The sequence below is a fragment of the Petaurus breviceps genome, unplaced genomic scaffold (assembly GCF_028583685.1).
Source record: "Petaurus breviceps papuanus isolate PSGF00001 unplaced genomic scaffold, PetGlider_PUasm1.0 90847, whole genome shotgun sequence".
Lineage (NCBI taxonomy): Eukaryota > Metazoa > Chordata > Mammalia > Diprotodontia > Petauridae > Petaurus > Petaurus breviceps.
The window spans coordinates 26157554-26175636 of NW_027187360.1; the positions used below are offsets into that span (position 1 = coordinate 26157554).

The window sequence follows — 18083 nt, forward strand, 5'->3', positions numbered from 1 at the left end:
CAATAATACTCCTTGTGTTTTGAAAACAAAAGAAAGTGGTGCTTGATCTGAATCTTGTAGGAAATAAGGGATTCTAACAGGCAAAGGTGAGCAAAGAGCACATTTGAGGGAACAGGGAATAAATGCCAGTGCAGAGACAAGGAGAAAGGAGATGCAGCACCATGCCATGTATGAGGAATAGCAAGAAGGTCAGTGTGGCCAGACCAGAGTGTGGGAAGAGGAATAATGTGGAATAAGACTGGAATAAGAGATTGGGGCAAACTCATAAAAATGTTTTTTTTAATGTCAAACAAAGGAGTTTATTTGCTTCTAGAATCAATAAGTTTACTGAGTAGAAAGGAGTGATATGTTCAGACATTTGCTTTAGGAAAATCACTTTGGTAGCTAAATGGAGGATGGTTTGGAGAATACTGGGCCATCGCCAGTTGTCTTAACTATGTCTTGCCACTAGATTCCAATGACTTTGGAGGAGAGTGAGGCTGATGACTGTGCAGCTCTGCCTCACTTAAATCTAGTTCACTGGCAAGTCAAGACTTCACCTTTGTGATGTCATTAGTCCTCGTAAAGAACAAAGGTAAAACAACAAGAAACAACATTGAAGGTTTCTGCCTTAGCTCAGGAGAGAAGTGACAAGGGGATAAGTGTATGAGAGGACAGTGATAGGAAGATTATCGTAGAGTGCCTGATGGTTATTTCAAAATATTTTAAGGCTTGTCCTATGGAGTAAGTGGTAAATTTAGTCGGCTTTGCTATAGAGGGCAGGACTAGAACCAATGGGTAGAAGTAATATTTTACATCTAAATTTAAAGAATTTCATAACAGAGATTACCAAAAAATGGAATGGACTGCCTCAAAAAGTACTGAGCTCTTTCTGAGCCCTGAATTTGCTTCAAAGAAAAGCTGGATAATCATCTATCAACAATGTTATAGAAGGGATGAATATATTGGGTGGTCAGTGGAAAAGATGGCCTTCTAATTCTAAGATTCTATGGTATTAGAAAGTGAAATCAAGTTATCAGTTCATACCAAATTGCTTCCATCTTTTCCACAGGTCTGGGGAATGGAGAGCTTTTAAGAAAGCTACCCAATAAACATTTCCAAGATTCTAATCATACCTAACACTTAAATTGACTGCCTTTTACCTGGTTCTCATTCACTCACCTGGGCAGGTGCCTCTTGGGATTTCTCTCTCCACTATCCAGGGCTCTTCTCCTTGTTGCAACTTAGATATCACATCTGGTTTGGAAACCTGATGGCCTGTTCACAGGAAAAAACAAAAAATCTGAGTGTTTGTTCTGGGGATACAGAACCATTACAGATTCCAGGCTCAGTCTATGGTCATTAGAATTTCTAGAAGATGAGGATGTTTCTGAGCTCAGGCTCAGCACAATGAAGGTGCCCATTTCTTACTTCTCAAATTTAAGAACAGTTAACCTAGAAAAGGGAAGAAGGAACATCCTGTCTGTGTGCACAAAAGGGATTAAGACTCTGATAGTTACAACTCAAGCCCAAATTCAGCTCAAGATTTCAGAGGCTATGCTTCTTTTAAAGGTTGCTGAAATAAAAATGAATGATTGAGTCATAGAGCAAACTGCCCCTTACCCAAAGATACCAGATTCCTATAGTTTTCCAGCATCACATCTCTGTAAAGGTCCTTCTGAACATGATCTAACTGCTTCCACTCCTCCTGGGTGAAGTCCACTGCCACATCTTCAAATGTCACTGATTCCTAAAACAGCAAACACATATTTTTTAATGTAGGACCCTTTACCAATAGAATGGTGGCAGTGGGAATGAAAAGGAGAGAAAGATAACAGAGCCAAAGCAGCAGTAAAATCAGTAAGAGTTGGATATAGGGGCTAGAAAGAGCAAGAAAAGAATCAACAGTTATTTCAAATTTTCAAACCTACTTGACTCAGAGAATGGTAGTACCCTTAATAGTAGTAAGAATTTAGGAAGAACGAAGTGGATTTGCATTGTTTTGTTTGGAGAGGGATGGTGGAAAGGGGAAGTCATAGGGTTCAAGTTTAAACAGAATCTACTCTTTCCTAGGCTTTTAAGAGTTTGGGGGCTTTTCTTGTGCTACTAAGAACAAAAAAGGGAAAAAAGAAAAGATCAACAAAACTACCTTGTTCAAGAAATTTCTGTTCTCAAACCCTTCACAATTGTATCATTTAGGGGAAGCAGTTTAGAGATCATCTAGATAAACCCCCTCACTGGTACATGAGGAAACTGAAGCCCTAAGAGGTTAAGCAATTGACCCAAGATCCTACTGGTAGGCAAGGAAGGGACAGTGCAACACACAAAACCAGTGCAGTGCTTTTCCATCATAGTGCATTTTAAAGTGTTTCTGCTCGATAAAGGAAAATTTATCAAAATAAAAGACATTCATTCAAACTACCCTGAATCATTTTTTTTTTTTTTGCTTTTGTGGGATGGCAATTGGGGTTAAGCGATTTGCCCAAGGTGTTAAATGTCTGAGGCCGGATTTGAACTCAGGTCCTCCTGACTCCAAGGCCAGTGCTCTATTCACTGCATGACATAGCTGCCCCTATAATAGATTTTTGATCATATCAATGATTTATTTCAGGGGTCAGCAAACTGTGGCCTACCATCCAAATGCAGCCTACCAATTGTTTTCATATGACCAGAAAGCTAAGAATGTTTTTTATATTTTTAAGTAGGCAGCAGACCAGATTTGGCTTGTAGCTGTAGTTTGCTGACCCCTGGTTTATTCGAACAATCCCCAACCTGGGCACTATTCCTATGGGAAAACAATCTACTAAAACATCCTATTTTATGATAGTTTCTAGAAATACAATGTGATCTAAAGCAGAGACAGTCTAGAAACATACAAATACAAACACACAGGGTATGACTATAAAGTAATGACAGCAATTTTATTTTATGTTTATGTAAATCCACCTCATTATTTTGGGGTCATACCTCATCTACTGAGAAACTGGAGGTGAAGGCAGTTTCAGGAGATCAGTACCTCTCTCATTAGATTTTCAACTCTTCAAGAGAAGGAAATCTCTTATTTTTCTTTGTAAACCCCCAGTGCTTAGAACAGTGTCTGGCACATAACAGACATTTAATGTTCACTGACTAACACCCATTAACATGTGAATTAAATTAATACATTTAAAAAGGGAAGAAATTTAATCATACTTTTTTAATTGACACATTTCTCCTTTATCATGAAGCAGTTCACAAGGGAAACTTCTGCCCATGAGCAAAAATTTTAGGATGAGTTTTAACTTTTCCAGTCTTGTTTAACTAACCTAAAAAAAGTGACAGCAAGTAATAGGTTGAGCTAGACTATAACTGTCCATGTGGCCTTGCAGCTGAAAAGCCCTTGTCCTTGTGTTTCTGACAATGCCCTGCTGATTGTGCTTTCAGATTCACAAAGCATTTTCTTCATAAGAACTCTGTGATATAAATAATGCAAGTATTATTACCCTCAGTTTGCAGATGAGGAAACTGAAGCATTCAGTTTAAATGAATACTCCTCATATTCTTTTAGAATGCTAGATCAGTGAGAATCTGGTCATAGATTTTTACTACAACAATGAATATTTGATTCTGGACAAGTCATTAACTGTTTACATCTTCAATTTCCTCATCTGTAAACTGGGGATAAAAAGACCTACACACCTGATACCACAGAGTTGCTATAGTATTCACATGGACCATAATCAAAACCCAATGTAAAACAAACAAACAAAAAAGACTGCTTTCATTTTCTGCTACTGTGGAGTATCCTCTGGAGATCTCCTGTATCTCCTAGGTTCTGTGGCCTAGCAGTACCTTCTCCCAAAACAAGTCTGCTTGAGACCAATGCTATGGTTCACCACATCACATCACAAGAAGAAAAACAACATGACAGCAATCTTGTCCATCAATGCACTTATGTAGCAACCACTAGTACTACTTAGGGTATTAAGAGAAATGATAATTTCTCTCTTGTGTTTAATAACTAATTATTTAATTAGGAACAGGATTTTTTTCTCCTTTTCTACTTCCTTATCCAGAATCAATCAGTGTGGGAAATCTTGGGCAAAGACTTAACCAGGCTAAGATCTAATCAAAGATAGTAAAAGAAATTCTAAGTTTACGAGAATAGGTGGATTCCCGTTCATTGTGTTTACTCAGATAGGTTTGGGAAAATGTGGATTCTCCCTTTTTTTGTCAGACAGGTGAAATAGAAATTTACAAGTCTCTTTGACCAAGATTTGGGTGACTTAAGTCATCTACCACCAAGACCCTCATTAAAATGAGTCTATATCTTATTCTAATACTCATTTTCTTATTACTTTTTAACCAATTAGAGTTGATTGCCACTCTCGGAAATACCCACTTTTCTAAGGGCATATAAGTTGTGAGCCCACCACCATGAGGGTCTTTGGCATTCTAGAATGCCACTGGCCTCTTTTATTATTAAAATGCTAGCATTATTAATAAAATGAGACTAATTACCCAGAAATTCTGTCTCTCGAATTTTTTTAATGTTCTACTTCTAGCAACAGCTCCTATGGAAATGCTGAGCACTCTGGGGAAGTAATCTCCCACCATCCTGGTCTTCCAAAATCAGATCCAAGTCATTGGTAGGCAAGCTTCTTCTTCAGGAAGTCAAGTCATCCATTTAGGACGACTATATTGGAATTCCCAGAGCACTCAAGAACTTTTCCAGGTGCTCAGGGCATAATCACCAGTGATAATCACCTGGCTCAGGAGGCCATGAGGAATCAACATGTCATCTGGAGTCCTGTCAAGCCAGTCCCAGGACCTCAGGAGTGCCAGCCCTTTTCCTGCTTCTCCCTCAGCTGCACCAGGAGTCAGGTCCCATTCCTCCCTCCTCTCCCTTCCCCTCTTTACTTCCTATCCCATCTAGTCCTTTAGATTAAACAGACTGCTTACATGTAGAAGTAAATATGTTTTATGTGTGAGTGTTTTTATGAAACGAAAATAAAAGCAAAACAACAAAGACAAAGGCATGAAATCCCTCTTTTTTTTAAACTTTTCACATCATCTATGTGCTTTCCATGCGCTTTCTCACTTCGTTTACTTTGTACTGAACGGAAACCAATAAACCTTGAGCAGCCTATAATACAAACAGTAGTAACAACAGCAAAAGTCAAAACAATGTGTCCTGAGAGTGACAACAAAACTAGGAAACACACATAATGATGATTGAGAAGACAATTTACACAGAATGGGAACAATGGAGGCATCTTCTTAAACTTTCCTCAAATGATTCTGGAATTGTCTAGATGCAACAAATTATGTCTTATCTTTAACAGAAGCTCCTGTGCCACAGTTTTTGAACTTGTTTTATAAACATCACAGAAACTTATTGTTTTGTTTAAACTTTGGGTTTCCTGAAAAGCCTGGTGGCTTCTGTGACCCATATAAAGGACCTCCAAAATCTTTACTGATTTTTTTGTTGTTTCAAATCCATTTCAGCCAAGTAACCCTATGAATGGCATTCGTTCCTGCCTCTAAGACTTTGCTCATGCTGTTCTACTGTCCAGTGTTCCTCCCTTTATCTAACTATGTTTCACAGCAAGCAAAGATCTCATCTCACTCAGGAAAATGGTCTGCAGCATCCCCTCCCCTGGGGCACAGGGGATTTCTGGTTAGAATGAGCAGGATTTTAAGGTTTAGTTTAAATAGGAAATAAAAACGCTATAACCAGGAGGGTGTGAGAACTGGCTCCTATTGGACAACTGACTGAAATTTTCATTGTGAGCATTGGCACCTTGGAAATTGGCACAAACTACAAATCAGGGCTTGCCTTTTTTGTTTGTTTTGTTGATTGTCTACACTTAAGAAAGCTATAGAGAAAATATTGATCATGCAGATTAAACTTTAAAGTGATGGAGAAAATGTTAATAATGCAGATTGAGTTTTTTTTTTAAGCAATTGGGGTTAAGTAACTTGCTCAAGGTTACACGGCAAGTTATTTCTGGGTGGGTGCTAAGTGTCTGAGCCTGGATTTGATCCTAGGTCATCCCGACACTGGGGCTGGTGCTCTTTCTTACTCACTGCGCCACCTGGCCACCCTGCAGATTGAGTTTTAACATGTGTCATAGCACTTCTTGTTTTTAGAGAGCTTAAAACCAGCACATCCTTAACTATAGGTCACAAACTTTTCAATTAGCACTTTGTGGGGTTGGGGGAAGGTTTCAAATTCTAACTACTCAATATCTTGCTTTCCCTTACCACAAACATGGCTCTTCATACCAACCTGCTGGCTCACCAAATCTAGTGTTCACCATTACTATTCCAGATGTAAGCTATATCGTGTCTACTTCTTCCTGGAGGAATCTCTTCCTTCCTCCATTTCAGGTCCTCTGCAATCCTTTCTGTACTCTCTTCTACAGCTCCCTCAATCCCTTCACTGTGACCTTTGGAAGGCCAGCCCTACTGAAAATAAACTTTTCTCAGCCCCAAACTTTTCCTGAAATTTTCTCCCCCCCTCACTTTAAGTGTGGAAGACTCTTCTAGCTTCCTGACTTCCGAGTTCCCTCAACTGCCTCAGCTTCAACAACTTTCATCTCTCCTCAACTCAATCATGTTCACTGGTATGACAATACCTCGGACTCCACTATGTCTTATAATTCACAGTTCTGTAGTCCTGCTCTCTGACCAGAATCTCCAAATGTTCTCCTTACCTTGTGCCTCCTTTTTGCCCTTATCTTGATGTCAGAACCTTTAAACGTTCCCTGTCTTTCCTTTCAATTCATCAGCTCTTCAATTCAACATTTATTAAGCACCTACTAGATGCAAAATACTATGCTAGGCACTAAGGATACAAAGGCCAAAAAAAAACAACCAAACATCCAACAGTCTCTGGTCTCAAAGAATGCATTTCCTATTGGAAGAACAAAATATATGCACCTTTAGTACATAGGAGATAATTTGAAAAGGGAGAGAGCATTAAGAACTTAGTATGATCAGAGGAAGCTTCCTGGAGTGGTACCTTAGCTGAACCTTGAGAACAAGATATTCTCACCTTTCCACTGGCACTCAGCTGCCTCCCCTTTGACTGGAAGGCTGGAGGGGGGAAACACTTAACTCTTCCCTAAGCCTTTCTTTATAGAAGGCTCAAAACCTTCCTGGTAGTTCCATTTTCCACCAGCAGTTCTGCTTGGCTTCCATTCCATTCCCAGTACTCCTTAGTGCCCTTCCCCCTGCTTTTCTTTGTCCTTCTGTGTGCTGCCCTACCTGGTAAGATTGCAAGCTTCTTGATGGTAGAGACTGTCTTTTTTTTTTTAATTTGTATCCCCATCACTGAGCACAGTGCCTGGCACTTAATGTGTACTCAATTGAAATGAATCAAACTGAACTGAGTTCATACATTGTATGGGACAAGGAGAATGGCCTCATTTCATGGTCTCTGCAAGTCATGAGACCACATCCACATAAGCTCTCCAAGCTTTTGGTTTCCTGAGGCTCATTCTAAGTCTCCTCTAACTAACACAGGTCCTCAGGTGCCTCCCTTTATCAGCAGACCCCATGGCCAGTCACTTCAAAATTCACCAGCCCCCACCCAATAACTGACTGGCCTACTGCCCTTTTCCCATTCCTTCTCTGTTAACTCCAATGACTAGTAACCCACTCCACCCCCAACGCTCCACCCCAAGTCAAGTCAATTTAATAGGTATTTTTTAAACAGCAACTTAAGGCAAGCCATATGCTAGGCATCAGAGATACAAATAACAAACAAATAAAGATTCCCTCTCTTCCCTAAAGAGGCTTATACTCTACTGGGCAGAAATAATTGCTACAAAGAAAAAGTTCATTTAAAACATATACAAAGTGATTAGAGAATCAAGGGGCACTTGGTGGGCCAGAAGCACTAAGAGACAGCAAGGACAGGCTCTTTGTAGAAGATGGCAGGAGAGCTGAGCCAGAGCTGAGGAACCTGTGGCCTCAAGGCCACATGCCCCCACTTGAGGATCTAGAGGGCCACAGGCAGCTAGAGGCCTAAGGTTCCTCACCTCTGGCTAAGCCTTGAAGGGAGCTAGAAGTTCCAAGAGGTAGAAGTGAGGATGCAGATCATTCCAAGCATGGGGGCCAGCCTGCACACAGAGGCAGAACGTGGAATACAGTGTCTGAAAACCCGCTGATAGGTCAATTTGGCTGAAATATGCAGCAAAAGATAGATAGATAGATAGATCACGATGTGATCAGTGGCAATTTGAATGTGATCCTAGAGGGAATGGAGAACCACTTGAGCTTCTGGAGGGAGTCATCTGATCAGATCTGTGTTTTAGGAATTGGCAGCAATGTGGATTGAATTAGACTGCCAAGTAGAATAATTTCATAAAACACTGCTGATTTGTGTCTCCTACAAATTCATGATGTCTAACCTCTCAGCTGAGTCTTACTGCTAAGATTTCTCAATAAACCTGCTACTTTGCCACTTGTTGATTCCCTTTCAAATTTCCCATTGTAATTATACCAATTTTTTTTCCAATTTCCTCTGCCACCCAAATTCAAATAAACCTTCACTTCACTCTCAAAAGAAGGCCTGGACTTCTATTGTCCTGAAATAATGAACTCATCTAATGTGAACTTTCTTGTCTTCCTTCCTTTGTTCCCCCAAATCTCTATATTCAGCTCTCTTACCTTTTTCACAGATGACTCCCAAATCTGTATCTCCAGCCTAGGCATTCATTTCCAAATTTCACGACTACTCATATTTGAACTGCCTGCTGGATACTTTGTTGTACTGCCAATCGTCTCAAACTCAACATATCCTAAAATGAACATGTTTCTTCTTAAATCTACTGTTCTTCCAACTTTCCCTATTTCTGTTGATTGTAATAAAATTTACCCATTCACTCATGCTCAAAACCTTCCTTACTTTTGACTGCTCCCTCTTACTTACCCTTCTTAACTAATTAGTTGCTAAATTCTGCCAATGATGTTTTCACAGTGTTTGCACAGTTCACTCCTGCGGACACTAACTGGTTGTATGAACATAGGCAGGTCACTTACCCTTTCTGTGCCTTAATTTCCTCATCTCTAAAAAAATGGACTCTGCTCCCTTTTAGCTGTAAATGACCCTATGCTTCTCTTGACATTGTCAATATCCTCATACAGGCTCCCATCACTACCATTTGAGACCATTAAATAGGCCAGCACTTCCTTTCTCTAGTCTCTCTAGTCTACCAATTTATCTTTCTCATTGCTGCCAGAAAATTCTTCCTTATGTACAAATATAATCATAGCATGCCTCAGCTCAAAATCTATCAATAGCCCCCTACTGTCAACCAAATAAAAGCCCAAACTCCTAAGCCTGGTTTGAGAAAAAAAAAGAAAAGAAAAGCTCTCCATAACCTGGCACCACCTGATCTTAAATTACAAGAGCCTAATCTCACATCAGTCCCAAACTATATTCCAGCCAAACTGGAACACTGACTTTTCTCTGAACAGTCCATGTTCCCCTATAGCCCTGTCTTTGCTCTTATCATTCCTAATTCCTGGAATGTTTTCTTCCCCTGATCTGCCTGTTGCAATCTTACTTATCTTTAGACCCAGATCAAATCCCAAATAATCTCTCCTTCTTTGGACATCATGTTAACAGTTTGTTTGCATGTCTCTTTTTGTTCTGAATGTATTTCACCCACATTCTAATTTATATGTTATAAACCATCCAGCTAGACTTGAAGTTACATTTCTGTATCTTCCCCAGTAACTGACACAGTGCTTTTATGTAGTATATACTTAACAAATTTTTTTTAATTGAACTGAGGCTTATCATGACCATTCTAGATATAAAGATATTTCTATTTTAAGAACTCTCTGAAATAAGATGGTACTTCAAGAAACAGACTGAAAATCCCAATTTACCTGAGGCTTGGATAGCAGGAGCCCAGAAACCATATCCTCCTTCTCTGTGCTCCCCACTTGTGGAAGGGTAGAGTCCTGCAAAGGCAAACCTGTGGAGAAAAAGAAAAAAGTCACAATGAAAACAGTCACTTGTCACAATCTTTCTAACTGTTGACTATACTTCATACTTCAATGGCTACCTCATATAGGTGGGCATATCCTTCACTCATGTAGACTGAAGTTTTTTCTTATCCTGTGCAATTGTTTTCCATGTCTTTATTTTACTTTTTTTCAGCACGAATTTACTCTCTCACTCACCTTCCTCCTCAGCTCTCCTCCTACCTACCTCCTCCCCAAAACAAACAAACCCCAAAGTATTAAAACAAAGTGGATAGTCAAGTAAAACAAATTCCTGCATTGGCCACATCCAAAAATTGTATGATCATTCTGGGTCTTGGGTCCATCAACTATGTGGCAGGAGTTGGGGAGCATGCTTCATTTTCAGTATCCTAGAATCAAGGAGTTCTTAAGCCTTTATATTGTCTCTATAATGTTGTGGTTTCTGTATAAACTGTTCTCTTGGTTTTACTCACTTCACTATGCATGTGTTAGGCATAATGGTTTTCCCAAGACATTTCTGAAACCATCCTTTTCATTATTTCTTATAGCCCAATAGTATTTCATTACATTCGTATAATATAATTGGTTCAGCTATTTTCCAATTGATGGCACCTGCTTTGTTTCCGGATCTTTGTCAACACAAATAGAGCTGCTAAAATATTTTTGAGCATATGGGTGCTTTTCCTCTTTTTTTGATTGCTTTGGAATATAGACCTAGTTGTAAGGAGTGGGTAGGGGCTTTGAGTTCAACAGCACTTGGTAGTGGTCCTCACTGTAAGTCTACCAAAGTATATTCCTGTTTTGTTTTTTATTGGGGGGGGTCCAGTAAACCAAAGCTTGGGTCCCAGAGTCACATGGGTCACACACATTCACAGTCACATTGCTCTATGCCACTTCCAAGTGGTTGTTCTGGAACTAGCAGTGACTGCACTTACTCACTAATGATGATGATGCTTGTTGATGCCTATTCCCGTTCATACCTATAATAAACCTTGATTTAATCCATAACTGTTTCTTATGTCACTTACTGTACTTCTCTCTCTTTTTTGGAGGGCAATTGGGGTTAAGTGACTTGCCCAAGGTCACACAGCTAGTTTTTGTGTTAAGTGTCTGAGGCCGGTTTAGAACTCAGGTCCTCGTGACTCCAGGGCTGGTGCTCTATTCACTGTGCCACCTAGCCGCCCCTGCTTACTGTACTTCTTATTATAAAAATGTTGATTGGCTTGTCTATCCAGTTAATGTAATAACATATGTGAATGTGGTAAATGTGAATTAAAGTCAAAATGGCAGGAACATCTAGAGAGATGAACATTTCTTACAGGGGGTCTTGTTGCTCTACCCCACTTACAAACTCCTTCCCCCAAAGGAGGAGTCAGTGGAGTATAATCTACCCTCCACGGTTCCACTCGTTATCCACCATAGAGCTAAAAGCCAAGGACAGGTTTGGATGGGACACAGGGGCCTAAATAGTCTCACCCTGTGAGCAGATCAAATGGTGACACAAGGGAGACTTCCCTACATATTACCCAAGATTCATCACCTTCCAAAAAGGTCAGTTTGCCTTTCTCCCACCTTGGGGAAACATTTTGTCACCAGCAATCCTTTAATAGCTCTCACCTTTCTCTTCAAACACTTTGATTAGATCCTTCATAGTCAACTCTTGCTCACTGTTCCCTAGATGTGGTGACTTAACCAAGTCCTGATCTTCCCAGGTAGTACTCAGGAACAACTCCAGGATCTGCTTCTTGATGTCAATCTCTGATCTCTGTCCTGAAATATTAGCTTGAGAGGCCTCAAATCAGACTTTTTCTCCAAGGATAGATTTCTGCTCTCTTGGAATATCCTCCTCCACCTTCACTGTCAGCTGTTTACTCCTATAGAAAGATTGGGGAACTCCGAGTCAATCACACTTATTCATCCCTCTGTTGTTCAGGCTTCTATGAGTCTGAAATAGAGTTTCCCCTGTAGGTCCCACTGGGGTCAGTAAGAGGGTCCCAGCACCCTCAATCACAGGTCTGCAACCTACAGAAGAAGGTCAAAGACCAACATGTACAATGTTCACACTGTGAGCAAACAACATGAGGTGCTACAGTTATTGAAGTTTTAAACCCCCCCCCCCCCAATAATATCAGATACAAATACACACTGGCATGCACACGTAGGGCTCTGACAGAAACATATTCACTTTGAAGCAGGAGGCACTATGTTCAAAGTTCCCATTATTTGCTCCAAAGTAGCACAATGGTAATGAGAAATAAAATGGAATCCTAGTTCCACCAGCAAGTAGTAGAATACAGTAGAAAGAGCTTGAATTCAGAGGAGACCTAGATTCAAATTCCAGCTCTGATGTGTGTGACCTGTGTGATCATGAGCAAACAACTGGTCTCTCCATTAGTTATCTATGAAATAAGGGTAAGATTTGTACTACCTAAACCTCTAGGGATGTTGTGAAAGAAGCTTTTTTCTTTGCAAACCTTAATGCACTCAAGAAGTGGGAATTATTATTGCTGTGTGACATTGGATGTGACTTCTCTCAACCTTACTTTTCATATTTGTAAGTAGGCACAATACTTAACGCTAATTTGTGTCAAGGTGTGCAAATGAAAATCGATAGTGTACTTAAAAGCCTTTTGTAATCAGAAACTATTATATAAATGTAAGCTCTTACTAATTTTAGACACTTGTATGTACACGACGTTCACAAGATTTAGAGCTGAAAAAGTATTTGGCTATCATCCTTAGACCATTTCCTTCATTTTACAGGTAAGTTAACTGAGCACCAGAGAAAAGCCCGTTGCTTAGCTGATAAGGGGCAGAAAAGCAGAAAACCTGGGTCATCTGCCTCCCGGTCGAGTGCTCCCGCCCGCATTCACAACCCGCAGGGTTGGTCCTGCCTGATTTTTCTCCACGTCCCCAGAATCCCCAACACGGGGCGCCAGGACCCCGAGGTAGCGGGAGGTGCCCAGTGGCACCAGTGAGCCGGGCCCACCTTAAGGGGGGAAGAAGAGGAGCCCAGCCTCGGTGCGGCAGACCCGTGAGTGGGCTCCAGCGCCTGTCCCTCCGCATTCACCAACCAGAGCAGAAGAAAAAGCCTTGCGCTGGGGTGTTGGAAGCCGCTCAACTACGATTCCTGGCATCCTTCCGTATCGGCTTCCCCAACGCCCCTGGCTGCATCTCGGGACAGTTGGCACCCGCGCCAGTGAAAGTAACATCGCCCCGCGTGCCCCGCCCTCTACCTGCTGTCAAGTGCACGCGTGACGTCACCGGCACCCCTCTCGGCCGGGACTTCTCTAAGCTTTCCCTGGTCTAGCTCGAAATTTCCCTAATTCCTTCAATTGGATCCTTGGATGCCATGGTTTCGGATTCCTTTGTCATCCTAGCCGATGGATGTTCTTCAATTTCTCATGTTCTTCCTAAAATGTGTCCAGAAAAGCAGGCAATACTCCACATGAGGTCTGATCGTTCCAGAGTACAATAAAACTGTCACCTCCTTCGTCCTGGACACTGAACTTTTATTAATGCACCTGAAGATCACGGAGCATTTCTTGCCTGACATGTTGAGCTCATTGTCTATTAAATCCCTAGGATGTTTTTTCTCACCAATAGTTGTTTACCATACTACCCATACTATTGCTATGTTGTACTTACGAGGTTGATTTATTTTTCAACCTAACGGTAGAGAATGTTGTAGAGGGGTAATAAATAACAGCATGTCCTTTCGGTTATGTCCAACTCTTCATGAGGCCATTTGGGATTTTCTTGGAAAAGATACTGGACTAGTTTGCCATTTCCTTCTCCAGCTCATTTTACAGATGAGGAAAGGGAGGCAAACAGGGTGAAGTGACTTGCCTCAGGGCCACAGAGATGGTAAGTGTCTGAGGCCAGATTTGAATTCAGGTCTTCCTGACTCCAATATAGTGCTTTAAAGTTTGCAAAGTGTTTTATACATGATCTCATTTGAGTTTCAAAACAACCCTGAGGTCTAGGTACTACAGTTATGGTTCCCATTTTTCTTTCAGACGAGGAAATTATGTGAGATGTCTCAGAGAAGTTAAGTGACTTGTTCTAGGTCACAAAGCTAGTGTCAGAGCCAGGATTTAAACCCAAGCTCCAAAACTGGCACTCTATTATACCATGCTGCCTTCTAGTTCCCCTCCAACTCTGAGCCTCTGATTCCACCTTTATCCCTACTGTAATTTATCTTGTTAGATTAGATTCATCATTCTAGCCTGCTGCAATCTTTTTTATCCTGACTGTTGTCCAATCAGTTGTTGACTGGCCATCTATGTCTTTATCCAAATCACTGACAAAAAAAATTTGGAACAGAATATGGTCATTGCCACATCCCTGAGACATTATAGGCTTAACTTTCTCCCAAGCTGACATAATTACATTAATCACTATCCTTAAGGGCCATTCATCCATTCTCAGTTTCACTTAGTCACACTGCCATCCAGCCCAGATCTTTACAATCTTTTCACAAGAAAATTATTAGGTGGGGCAGCTAGGTGTCCAAGTGAGTAAAGCACCAGCCTGGAGTCAGGAGGACCCGAATTAGGTTCCGCAGACACTTAACACCCACACAAAAACAAACTAGCTGTGTAACCTTGGTCAAGTTACTTAACCCCAATTGCCCTCCAAAAAAGGCAAAAAAAAAAAAAAAGAAAATTATTAGGAACATTGTCAAATGCCTTGCTGAAATTCAGGTACTTCCCTAGTATAATATTTTTGTTGAAACAATAAATAAATAAGGTTGGTCTGTTATGACCAACTTTTTCCCTTCCTTATTTATTAAATATTATAAGATAGCATGGTCACTTTACTCCAATGTTCCCAAAATTTCAACTCTAGCCTTTAGCTCCTCATTTTCGGTCAGAATCATGTTCAGACTGTCAGTTCCCCTTGTCACATCTGCCATCCTTTGGATTATTCCATAATGAACTCACCAACCATTTCTTCCTTTGGTTCGGATGATCTGTAGTATTCTACACCATCATGATATTGCTTCTGTTTCTCCCTCCATTGAATCTAACCTAAATGCTGTCCACCATACCTTACCCTCTTTGGTTCATATATTTTCTCGGAGGAGTATATCTTTTTAATATATACTGCTACTATACCATCCCTTTTATTAACCTTTCCCTTTAGAGTAAAGTAGAACCATTTTCTTGTCTACAACCCACTAAATTTTAATGCTACAGAGGAGACTGAATTTACCTAGCTAGAGAATACGATGTCTCCATGGATAGAGTGCTGGGCCTAGAAGCAGGATGACCTATGTTCAAATCCAACCTCAGATACCTACTAGTTTTGTGACCCTGAGCAAGTAACTTAACCTCTCCTGGCCTCAGTTTCTCTATATGTAAAATAGGGATATAATATCTTCTCCCTTTGAGATATGTTGTGAGCACCAAATGAAATAATATCTGTAAAGCACTGTAATGTAATGCCAAGGAAAGGCAACTTCCCAAGGTTCAAAATACCAGCATAGGTGCTCTCCATTTTATTCAATGACAAATTAAGACCAGAGAAGGTCAAAACATGACATCATTCAAAATACAGCATTTACTAAGTGTGATTAAATAATCTCCAAGTACTACCCCACCCCGGGACCTTCCATTCATTCAATTACAAAGTCCCTGTTCTAAATACTACTCCACCCCTAGGCTGTACCCTCATTTAGTCCACCACAAAGCCCCTCTTCTCAAATGGAGATTAGTTTCCAAACATAAGTAAAGTACATTCATTTGTTCAACCATAGAACACAAAAAGGTCAAAAGTTCCCCACCCCTGGATCACAATTGAATCTACCTCAGAGTTACATCAAGTTTAAGCACAGCACTTAATACCCAAATGGAGGCAAGTTCTCAGCAATCTTAGTTCCTGGAGAGACAAGGCTTAGCAAGGCCACAAGATACATTGCCAGTCTCTTCATTAATTCATCCTCTGTCTGCAGAACAGTCCTAGAACCCCTGAAAACATTAGCAAAACCCTCTCCCAGGATTTCTGTAAACATAAAACAAGAAAATCCTTCTTCAGGGCTTCTGAACCAACATAAAGGTTCCCAGACCCCTGCAACAACAGCACTGTCCTTCACCAGTGGACAGTATTCACTCTCTGTCTGCAGGACAGTCTCAGTAGCTCTGAACCAACAGAAAGGTTCCCAGACCCCTGCAACAACAGCACTGTCCTTCACCAGTGGACAGTATTCACTCTTTGTCTGCAGGACAGTCTCAGGAGCTCTTAGCCAACAGCCAGGTTCCAGGACTTCTTCAACAAAAGGACTATCTTTCACCAGTGGACAAATCTGGCAAAACAACATCAAAACAGACAAAGTACCAGCAAAACAGCCATGTCTCCTCAGTCCTTGGCAGCTCCGGGGGCAGGTCTCAAAAGTCCAAGGCAATTCAAAGTGGCCCCCAGCAATCCTCTCAGTCTCTCTCTGCCTCCACGAGGGTGCTACTTCCAAAAAGTTCTTCTGCCTCTCTCTTGTCTCTCCAAATCTATGTCACCAGCTCCTCCCAGTTCGTGTCTCTCTTTTCAAGTCAACAAGTCCACCCCACAGGTGGGATTAACAAGCTCTGGGTTTTAACACAATCAATTTGAAAACCAAGCCAATACAGGGTAATCTTTATATTCCATTACTATCACAAGCACTTAGCACAGGTGCTTTAACATTAAGAAATGACTGCTCCTTTCCGTTGAGATCTTAAAATTATTTTATAATCTAGACTCTGCACATGTGCATATAAACATCTGAGGCAGAGGTTTAGTAGCACCTCTTTTCTTCAACATTATCTCTTATGAATTATTGATACTGTCCACCAATAATTATTCTTCCTATTTTGTACCTGTTAATCTCTTAGTGAAGATACATGTTCAGTTTTTTTCCTCTTCCTCACTTTTTGTTTAATTTAAAATCTTCTTGGTCTGACCCCAAATCTATGTTTTACTGGTTTCACTGGGAGCACATCATCACTGCCCAAGAGCCTACTTTTCTGATGAAAAGCTCAGGACCAGATATCTAAGTCCCATTTGTGAATAATACATTTTTAAGCTTTAATACTTACCTTTTTGTTTACCTCCCATACTCTCCTTTCTTTCAGAAGTCCCTACCTTCCACGGGAAGTAGTAATGAAAATGCCACTTCCACTGAAAGGCTTTGATTTCTTGCCTCGGATTTCACAGTCCCTAGTATGTTTTATAAGTTCCTTCTGTCAGGCATCCTCTGTCCAGAAGCGAGCAGTAATCAATAGAGTTGAGCACAGAGCAGCGGGAAAAGTGCTAGATCTGGAATCAGAAGCAATGTGGTTCAGTGGGGAACTTCCTTACTTTGGAGTAAGAGGTTGCTGCTGCTGTTTCATTGTTTAGCCGTGTCTGATTCTTGGTGACACTGTAGGTCATACTGTCCATAGGGTTCTCCTGGCGAAAATACTGGAGTACTTGGCCACTTCCTTCTCCAGTGGATTAAGGCAAACAGAGGTTAAGTGACTTGCTCAGGGTCACACAGCTAATAAGTGTCTGAACTCAGGTCTCACTGACTCCAGGCTCAGAGCTCTATACATTGAGTCATCTAGCTGCCTCTTTTGGAGTGAGAGGACCTGAGTTCAAATACTGCCTCTGTCACTTATCTATATTATCTTGGGCAAATCATGTCATTTCTTATGTCCTCAGTTTCCACCTCTCTGAAATAAAAGGATGTGACAAGAGGGTATCTAAGTTGCCTTCCATCTCTCAACTTATCACCCTACTTCTTGAGAGCCTTCTCCACCATCTCCCAGTCACAGGACATGCTGTTTTTGCCTAAGTGCCTCACTACCCCATCTGCAGCTATACTAGGAGTTCTCCATCCAGCTCTGAATCCTATGATCCCTTCTCCTAGGAGCACCTTGTCAAGCAGGAGAAACTGCTTCTTCCTGAGAGGGGCCAGGTCCGTGGGGAGAACACTCAAAGTCTTCCCAAAAGCTCCTGTCATTCTCCTTTTTCTTCCTTCCTTCCTTCCTTCCTTCCTTCCTTCTCTCTCTCTCTTTCTTCCTTTCTTTCTCTCTTTCTTTCTTTCTTTCTTTCTTTCTTTCTTTCTTTCTTTCTTTCTTTCTTTCTTTCTTTCTTTCTTTCTTTCT

At 40.9% G+C, this 18083-nt stretch overlaps 1 protein-coding gene across 1 annotated transcript in view; it reads right to left on the bottom strand.

Annotated features, from left to right (window-relative positions):
• LOC138149547 (zinc finger protein 184-like) overlaps nucleotides 1–18083 on the bottom strand; it is a 48723-nt gene that overhangs the window by 17104 nt on the left and 13536 nt on the right. The window contains exons 2-5 of the mRNA XM_069072689.1: nucleotides 11581–11837; nucleotides 9865–9953; nucleotides 1603–1729; nucleotides 1162–1257 (exon numbers count right to left, since the gene is read on the bottom strand). Coding sequence (XP_068928790.1) covers nucleotides 1162–1257; nucleotides 1603–1729; nucleotides 9865–9953; nucleotides 11581–11614 — 346 coding nt within the window. The 5' untranslated portion in view covers nucleotides 11615–11837. The remainder of the gene's footprint in view (nucleotides 1–1161; nucleotides 1258–1602; nucleotides 1730–9864; nucleotides 9954–11580; nucleotides 11838–18083) is intronic.